Genomic DNA, 9,733 nt, shown 5'->3' with positions numbered 1-9,733 from the left:
GCCCGGCCCGGCCCGGCCCGGCCCGACCCCGCGGGGGCGCCGCCGCCGCCGCAAACTTCGCACCGCGCGGCCCGGCCTGTGTCGCCGCCGCCTCGCGGCGGGGCCGTGGCGGGGGGCGGGGGCGGCCCGGCGGGCAGGCCCGGCGCGGGGCCCGGCGCGGGGCGGGGGCGGCCCGGCCGCGCTCTCACCTTCCGGCTTGTTTTCGGCGGCCATTTCCCCTCCGCGCGCCACATCCTCCTCCGCCTCCTCGCGACCGGGACCAGGCGCGCGCCGCCTCCTCCCGCGCCGCCGCCGGCCCGGCCGCCCCGCGCGCACCGCGCACGCCCCGCGCCGCCCATTGGCCGAGCCGCCGAACTGACACCCCCGGCGGCCAATCGCGGCCGGCGGGAGGCGGGCGCCCGGAGGGGATGGGCGCGATGGACAACGCGCCCCACCAATAGAAGCGCGGTACCGCTTCAGTGGCACGAGCCGCAGCCACTCAGCGGCGGCGCTGGGCGGACGAGGGGGCAGGACGGAGCGCGTGACCGATGGCCGCGGCAGCCACTGAATGAACGGCACCGTGCGACTTGACGGCCACCGCCGCCAATCGCGCCGCAGGGGAGGCGGGACGCGGCGATTGACGCACGGCGCCCCGCGCGCCGGCGGCCAACGAGCGGAGCCGCCCGCCAGAGTGACGTCGCGCGGGACCAATAGGGCGCGCGGAACGGGAAATCGGCCCCGCCCCCGGCCCCGCCTATTGGCTGCGCGCGGCCCCGGTGGGCCCCGCCCCTCCCGCGCCCGGTGACCCCAAACAAAGGCGGCGATTGGCGGGGCCGCCGGGCCCGCCCCGCCCCGCGCCGGGCTGAGCCGGCAGCGCGTGAGGGAAGCGGCCCCGCCGGGACACCCGCGGGCGGCTGCGACGGGCGGCACCTGCGGACCGCGTCTGGCACCGCCCTCGGTAACGCCGGCGCCCAACCGGCGCGTCCCGGTCAGAGCGTCCGCCCGGATGGGCTGGTCCCGGCGCTGCCGGCAGGGAGGGCGGGGAACAGAGCCCCCCGGGGAGGGCAGGCCCCCGGGCTCTCCCCCCTTTATAGACGAAGCTCGGTGCCCTGGGCCCCGGCCCGGGGGTGTAGAGGTGATTTCCCCTCCGGTACTGCCGAGCTCTCGGGGGGCTGTGGCCCCCCTTTCAGAGCCCGCTCCTGGGTGTGCAGCGCGATGCTCGGCTGGAACGGCCGCTCCTGGCACCGTGCAGGGCGAGCAGGTAGGATTTGGGATGTTGCAGAGAGAACCAAAGAGCTGTGACAGGTGTGAGGCAGCCCTGCCCACCCCACGGGCACAGCTCCCGCTGGGCACACACCACCCGGGGCCGGGGCAGTGAAGGGGCTCCTGTGACACCAAGGAAATTGCTCTGTTCTTCTCAAAAGCAACGTGCCCCGAGCACGTTCTGGCCTGGCTAAGTCCCCCCGTGTCTGTCAGAGCTTGACGAGCACGGACACTGCAGCCTCCTCGAGCCTGTGGAACTGGACCACAGCTAATGCCTGCACAATGCAAACCAAGACTGGAACGGTTGTTTCCTTTGATGTGTGTTACTAAACACACAAAAAGGATATTTTCCCTTAGATCCTCCTGGGAGCGGAACTTCTTTAAAAAGACCTGTTGGTGCTCTGGCTTTGCTAAGGACCAAAGCCACTTCTGAGCCCAGACGAAAGGAGGATGGTGTGATGGGTCTCTTCTAAGACAGAAGAAAGGAAAATTCCTTTTTCCTATTTTCAGCAGCTGCTAATCTTGTGGAGCGTGAAAGGCACATTGATGAAGAGGCTCCAGAATGACAGGCTCACTCCCGACGGTCAGAAAGCTCATCTGGTACAGTGTCCTATAAATACCCACAAATACTAATGCAGCCACAGGATCAGCTAAGACAATTGTTTTCTTCAGCTCTTCAAAATATGCTGAAAACGGAAACTTTTCTAATTGCCACATTGGCAAAGAGCTACCATTTTCTTGATGAGTTCCAGGGAATTTATGTTTCTCCTTGGACATTCTTCCAAGATGATCCATAAGCTTAGCAGAGACATGAGGTAGCCCCACAGTTGTTGCACCTCACAGTTTGCATTATGGCAAAAGATAATGCCAGACTAAAAGAGGCATCCCTGGGTGCTGAGGAACAGGCAACTCCCTGAGGCAGGTCCCACCACCAGGCTGACACCTTGGTGAGGTGTGCAGGACCAGCCCACACCGAGCTCCTCCCCAGTGCTCCACTCAGGGTGGCAGGTGCCAGAGCCCCTATGGACAGACCTGCCTTGCTGCCTCTCCTCCAGCAAGAAATGGGCACCTGGCTTAGCCAAGGAGCCAGCTCACCTCCAGCCATGCAGCTCTCCTGCCCCAGGGATGTCAGGCCAGCATACACAGGGGGCTTGAGCTTCCATGTGGGTATCCAAGCAAGACTAAGTAACAAAAAGGAGATAAAAGAAATGGTGGGGCCAGCTGACACAGATCCTCAGTGTAGTACCAAACACAGCAATGCCAGAGAGCTGTTGGGCTCATTTTGCAGCACCCTGTGTTCGTAGCTGACACCACACAGGACCCCAGGCTGCTCCCCACACACACACAGCAGCTGCTGCCACAAACAGCCTTCCCATTCTTGCCAGGGAGATGGGCACAACCATTCATTCTGGTCACAGCCCTCACTTCAGTATTCACTGGCACCTTTGGAACAGGGAACTGTGAGGACTTCACATGGATCACATCACCTTGGGATCATCCTCAAACATAGTGAGCCGCCAAGTCAGCTCCGTGCACACACAGAAGTGTCCATCTCTCTCTTGCCTCCAAAGCTCGAGCAGTTCCTTCTGTGCTTCTATGGCTCATTAGAGTAACGAGGTCCATGCTGGAGAGACAAGGTTGCTCAGGACACCGGCTCCTTCTCCCAGCCAGCACAGCCTGGGGATGGAGGAACTGCTGCTGCAGCAGTTGGGAACAGCTCTGCTGCCAGGACTAACACAACCACCCTGGCTCCGTAGCAGCATGCACCCTGCTCTGTCACGAGTCTTTGGGAGCACTGTCTGGCTTCCTAGATCCTTCCTGGTCTGCAAAGACTATGCGAATTTGTGCGGATGAGGATGAATAAAGCATTTTTAAGGGGTTACTGAAGCAGCATATGAACTCTGCTACATCTAGCTAATGAACCGTTCTCATCTATATGAGCTTTTTTTACCAGGAGACACAAATCCCTAATGAACTGAACCTCCCGCACCTGAAATCATACCTAATGTTAACAGCACACACAGGTTACTACAGCAGTGTGATCTGTGTAATACCACAGATGCTATTTGAACAGGGATTTTTCATTCAGCATGCCAGCAAAGCCCCAAATATTTTCATTCAATTTCTGTGCAATAAAATGATAAGAAAGAAGCCATTTGAATTGAAGTGCTGCTGGTATCTTTCAGGTTTCCAGCTCCCACTGTTTAAAACTCAAATCGCTGTTAAGGCACAGAGGTACTGAACTGCACAGGATTCCGTGCCTGGATGATGTGGGATAAACTGGCTCACTCTTACCTTTCCAGGGGCACATGCACAGATAAGCAGCGAGAGAGGAGATGTACCAAGAGTTTGTGCAGTCTGAATCATGAATAATTTTTATCAGCATGCTGATAAAAGCTGCCGCCATGATGGTGATTGGTGTCTGAGTTGCTTTCGTTAGGAGGGAGGTGAAATACCAAGTTCTTTTAAAAATCTTCATTGTCATTCCATGGCAGATGTGGATCTGGCTTGGTTAATTGGGTTAATGATTTGGCATGCTGAGCTATACGCAGAAGTAAAACTGTAAAGAATATATTCAAATATCCTGTTATGGATATTCAACAAATTACACGTCGCCATTGTTATGGCAAGCAGCACAAAGGAAAACAGTTCAGACAGGTTTAATAGCCATAATGACAGTGTTGGAACCCCATTCCTTGTGAATTGTTTCAAAAAAGTTACTCTGTGATTTAGAAGCAAGGAATGCCAAGTGTTTTCACAAAAATACTCTCATGAATGTGAAGAGAGATGCTTAAAAAAAACTCACATGATAGAAATAAAATGCTTTTGCCCTTTCCTCTCTCCACTGACAGAATCCAAAGGTGTTTCTTCTAGGAATAAACCCAAGACTTAACCAAGACAATGTGTGTGAACTCGCTGTTACTCACAACATGTCACTGCATTTGTGATGTACAACTGCCAATTCCAAGGTTCAGCAAAACCAGGTAAATACCCCAAAACATGCATTTCTTCCAAAAGGTTCTCCAGGGAAGTATACTGTGCCTAAGGCTCTGCCATCCAAGTAACTTGCCCAACATGATGTGTGGAAATTGAAGAGAATATACATTACCAGGACCTAAGGATACTGGACTCGCTCAGAATGGATGAAAGCACATACTCCCCTAGCAGGAAGCTGAGCTCGGTCCCCTTCCACACTCTGGGGTTTAGATCCATCCTTCTTGCTGTTCCTTCTGCAGTTCTGAGCCCATCTATTTCCCTCAGAAATATAGGACTACACTCAAATCATCTGTAGTAAAACTCTGCTGGCTACAGGGTATTCATGCCAGGCTAAAGTGAAACACAGTCCAAAAGCCTTGGCCCCTTTAATGCACCCCAAGGAAAGATGTGTTGCTGTGCTAAACCCCATAAAGAATTTGTGGATATTTAAGCCAGTAGCCTCAACATGAAACACAGTGTTTACCTGTTTAATGAAGAACAGGGCCAACAATGCTTTGTTCTTCTACAGGGGCACTGGCTCCAGACAGGAAACACGTGGCCACCCAGGGGGTTGCAGTGCTGGAGCCCCAGTTATCCCAGGACAGCATCACACAGCTCCAGAGGGACTGACACAGGTGCCAAGGGTCAGCCTTTGCTGCAGGCAGCAGTGCCAGGGAGCAGCTGCCCTGCTGTGCCTCACACACTGCCCTTGCAGCCCCTCAGCCTTTGCTGAGCCGGGGGTCTGGCTTCACTTTTGTGCCTGCTCCCAGCACTCCAGTGGCACTAAAAAAGTAACAATTATTTTGCCCTAATATACACCCATAAGCCAGTTAGAGGAGAAAAAACTGAAATATGAGGTAAATTAAAGTTTCCAACTAAGGAGATTTAACAGTAAGTCACCATAAAATTTGGATAATTTATTTTTTCAATTCTGCAGCAACTTTCTCCAATTCATTTGGACTAGCTATTAGAAATTATGTCTCAAAAATTAAAGAAAATGTCTATTGACCACTATATCAAATTCTAATTTTAGCCAGAAAAAAAAAAGAATAATTAGGCTGTGATTTATTCTGGTAGTCAACTTACATTAACAATTTTCCCCCATGTTTATGTAATTCTGGCAAAATCAAATAATATATACGGTGCTCATAAGCGCTGAGCTAGATTTAGTAAAGACAATTTCCTACCCTATATCCAGACATTTGTCTTTGCTTTCTATTCTAATAAGACAATCAAGTTATTCCATGTAAGGAGGGAATATGATTGTCATCCGTGGTCGCCTCAGTTGGAATTTTAGTGCAGTCTTCAATGAGGGTCATGGAAGGATTGTTTTTTTAATTTTCTTTAAGCTGTCATCCTCCTGTAACAAGCTGTATAGCCTGGCTGCTCTCTGTGGATGCTTTAGCCCACGTCCAACCCCCTCCCCTGCTAGTATAGGAAATCCAGCTATTCCCCAATGAGAAAGTGTAAATCCTGCGAAGCCCCAGAGCCGGAAGCCCTGGTGCAGCGTTGGCAGCCAACTGGCTCTGCTCCCAGGGCTGCACAGCTCCCAGCTCAGCACTGGCCAGGGAGCCCGGCACCACAAAGCACAACCCTCGGCTGAGTTCAGGATCGGATCCCAAGCCACGGCTGGAGCAAATAATAATGGAAAAGGATGTTTAAGATCCCTAAAGGTATGCTCCGAAATTTGTGTTCCTTTTTTTAAACAAGTATCTTTTCCAAGATACTTAACTCCTCTGGAATTGAACTGTTGTCTGCATTAACTGAATAAATACAGATCTGGGAGCCAAACCAGTCACCAAGGTATGAAACTGTCAGCTTCAGGCACTGAGAACAGAAGAATCAGGGGAGGGGAGGGGAAGACAACAGCAGAAGAACAACAGGAGAACCAAAGGAAGAGGAATTGGTGATGGTAACAAAGGCAGAAGGTGCTCAAAGCCATGCAGATTCCAGAACTGGAAGCCAGAGGCAAAGTCAAATTTACCCAAGTCAGTCTGCTCAGACAGCACCTCCCCGGCTCTGCCCTTTGCCCAGAAACCCATCCTGGCCCTTCCAAACCAAGTCCCCAGTCATATGCTCCTGTGATTCCCTCCAGGAGCATCATTAACACACAGAGCACTTAAGCTTTCAATTAAAAAGCATCATTGCTGAAAGCATTATCCCAATCTTTAAAGGACTCCACCCCAACTGGACTCTCCATGCTATAAATTCATAATGAGAAGGAACTTCCCTGACTGCTCCCATCATTATTTATGAATAGGTAAACCAAATGGAAGTGTAATTCCAGTGTCACAAACTAGAGTCACTCATGCTTTGCTCCCAGTGGCACTGTGGCAGGACAGCTGCTCCAGTTCTCCCGGGGAGACCTGATGGTGCCTTATCACACAAACCCCTTCTGCTCTGTCAGCAAGGTACACAGCAGTTCTTACAGCAAAAATGATTGGTTTAATACTTTCTCACTGGTTTTAGCTACAGAGCAGAGTTTCTTTCTAGGTCTGCCTAATCCTCGTCTAACCATTAAAACTATTCTTTCCCATGTGACCCATGAGAGTTGCACAGAATGAGGAATATTTCCAAACAGTAGCTGCAGCAAACACACAAAAATAACTCGTCTTCACTGAGATGGGTTCATTTGTGAGTTCTGACTTTCCCCTGAACTTTCTCCCCTGAAGGACTGGAACAGTAACACTGGAACAGTAATACTTTTTTTCCCAAAGTGGAGTAAATCAGTTTCTACACTCTCAGTGGTAGAGTAAAAATTAGAGATGAAAGGGAGTAAAGACTGCAGAAAATCCCTATTACTCCACAATAATACAATTTGCTGCTGATCCTCAGTTGCTAAGACAGGCATATCAATTATTTATAGAACCCAGAGTGTGAAATATGAAGTATTTCAGCCTGGGACAGCGTGAAAGTAAAACCAGGAATGTGATCCTGTCGGCACTGCAGAAAAGGACGGAATAGGCAAGGACAGGATATTCCTACAGGGGTTACCCTTTTTATTGAGCTACAAATTGCAAAAGGTCCCTGTGAAGTGCCACTTTTGGTGTTAAGTGATCTGCATTCTCCTTTTGACAGCATCAGTCTGTATTTAATGTTTGTTTAACAAGTATCCAAAGGGCCATCTCTGCCAGGGAAACAAGTCAGCACAAGTAAGTCAGTAAGTCAGCACAACCTCACCTGAATATTTACAGGAAACCTGGGACCTTCCCCGGGATCTGTGCTAACCCCCATCAACAGCCCATCATGCACACTGTAAAACCTGCTCCACATGGCCAGACTTTGCCAATAATTTTCACAATCAAAATTCCAATTCATGTTCTTAGTAGCGATACTGAAAGTTTTTCAGAACAAAAGCGCTTGTATGGTCATCATAGCAAGTTTGTTGAGAGTGAATATCTGGATTAAAATTCCCAAGGTTGCAGTGAATTGGCTCATCTGAGGAACTAACATGTACTACTTAAAAATATCCACAATTTCTTGGGGGAAAAACCCAAACCAAAACCAGTAAAACCCCACAAACAATAATTAGAAAACCTTGGAACCCTTGGAACAGCCACTGATGTGCCCCCCACAACTGAAAACCTGAATGCTGACACAGCTGAGGGAAAAACCACAAGCTAGTCCAGCAGACAACTGTCTGTCCTCAGGGTCACACCAAATACCACGTGCTGCAAGGAAGCAGAAGCAGCGAGAACTTGGCAGCACCTGAAGCACAACGCCTGCAGAAGGGATAGTGCTGATGCCAAATCTGGTCCTTTCAGAGCTGCCCAGCCACTGCTGAGTGGACAGCACGTGCCATGATGCCAGAGCTGGCAACGGCAATGCTGAACACAGCTAGTGGCCACTGGCCACCCTAAAGCACCAGCACTGGGCATCTGCCCTGAGCCAACGTTTACCAGCGTGAGCAGTAAAACAACATGTCTGTCGAGCTCTCGAAACTGCAGCAAATACTGAAAATCACCTCCCTGTTCCACATTTCACCTGGACTCATGGGTGCTGCAGCCACCACCACGCCGTGCTGGCTGGGCTCCAGAGCCCCAAAGAGGGAGCAGGAGGAACAGGGAACACGTCCTGGCTCTGGGGAACTGGCACCGCCACAGGGACATGGCTCCTGCCACCACAGACTCCAGTTTTATAGAGCCCAGTTTTACGGACTCAAAGCTCTCCAGATTGATGGTGAAGAATTTTGAAACTCAAAGAATGTAACAGATTTACATCCAAGTTTATAGAAATAGCTGAAAAATACATCAACAGCCTTAACGTACACATATGCAGAAAAGGGACAGACAAAACTATCAGATCTCCCAAAATATGGATTGACAACAACAGAAATTTGTTAATTATGATTTAAAGTATCCTTGAATACTCAACTCTGGTGTTATTAAACTAAAAGTTGTCTCACCATATATTTAAACTGTAGGACAGCTTATTCAAGTCAGGATCATTCAAAAAACTCCAATCTGTATTTCAGAGTATATTTAGAGGATATTTTGAACATGGGCAGGGTGCAGAGCTCTGCCCCATGACAGGCTCTTGTTGTACCAGGCTGGAGGCTCCAAGGACACTCAGACCTCCAGTTTGCCAAATGGCACCAACACCTAAACTACAATGAATTCCTCCCTGATTGCTGTTTCAAAGACAAAGCTTCCAGCAGAATAGAACTGTTATTTATATATACACCAACCCTTTACACACTATTGACAAGATCTTCTGCTTTGCCCCAGAAACACCCTGGTGTCCCACACACCTGCTGCCAGAGCGAGCTGAGAGGCAGGGGCAACACGCAGTTCACCACTACAAACCTGGAACACTTTCAAGGAGAACATTTGCTTTTGACTTTTGGGGGATTGAAGTCAGTCTGCCCTAAACAGGCATGAAAATATCCAAAGGAGGACTACACTACTACTAAAGATTTTCTTGCTCCTCATCAGTTGCTTCAGCCACTTCTGCTGCCACTGGATGACCACAATGAGGCCTTTCCAGTGTGCAGCACTCTGCAGGTGTGATTAAATCTGCCTCTCACCTCCCCAAGTCCTCAGGTGGACTATCATGCCTCCCTTACAGAGATAATTTCTCAGAATTAAAGAGCCAATAAGAAGTGATTCCTCTGGGCATCTCCACAGCATTAACACCAAACACAGTAAAAGACAGCAGAGTAGCAGAGCGATTCATCCCTGGCAGAGGCACCTGTTTGCAGAGCATCCCAACTGCAGCCGTGTGTGCCTGCCCAGGGCACGTCCACAGCCAGAACGTGCCATGACTGACCAGTGACCGACGCTCCGGAGCACGGCACTGGCTGCAAAGGGACCCACCCAGTGCAGCTCTTTTCTGGTTTTGCCCTCAGCACAACCACGGCAGCAGAGACCTGGTGTGACTGCTGGGCTGGCGGGGCAGGGAGAGCTGCAGCCCCTGTGCATGCAAGGACAGGGTGGAAAGGATGAGTCTCACGGGCTTTAGGTACAGAGCAACACAGCTTTGGGGAAAGCCCGAGCACAGAGAGAGCAGGTCAGGA

The 9,733-nt window shown here is 50.8% G+C and overlaps 1 protein-coding gene and 1 long non-coding RNA gene across 10 annotated transcripts in view; one reads left to right on the top strand and one right to left on the bottom strand.

Annotated features, from left to right (window-relative positions):
* The window catches only part of CAMTA1 (calmodulin binding transcription activator 1), a 228,044-nt gene that overhangs the window by 214,646 nt on the left and 3,665 nt on the right, over nucleotides 1–9,733 (bottom strand). For 2 of the 9 annotated variants that reach the window (XM_017831167.1, XM_017831172.1), the window contains exon 1: nucleotides 189–294. The exons of the other annotated variants lie outside the window; for them this stretch is intronic. In XM_017831167.1, coding sequence (XP_017686656.1) covers nucleotides 189–213 — 25 coding nt within the window. In that variant the 5' untranslated portion in view covers nucleotides 214–294. Of the gene's footprint in view, nucleotides 1–188; nucleotides 295–9,733 lie in introns of those variants that run through there. 9 annotated transcript variants of the gene reach the window in all.
* LOC108505336 lies at nucleotides 935–7,341 on the top strand. The gene is made up of 3 exons (XR_001877454.1): nucleotides 935–1,842; nucleotides 4,095–4,226; nucleotides 4,748–7,341. It is a non-coding gene; the product is annotated as an uncharacterized LOC108505336 (long non-coding RNA).

The sequence above is a fragment of the Lepidothrix coronata genome, unplaced genomic scaffold (genome assembly GCF_001604755.1).
Source record: "Lepidothrix coronata isolate B3197 unplaced genomic scaffold, Lepidothrix_coronata-1.0 Scaffold188, whole genome shotgun sequence".
Taxonomy (NCBI): Eukaryota; Metazoa; Chordata; class Aves; order Passeriformes; family Pipridae; genus Lepidothrix; species Lepidothrix coronata.
Note: the sequence above shows the minus strand (reverse complement) of the source record. Positions and strands in the feature narration are given on the sequence as shown.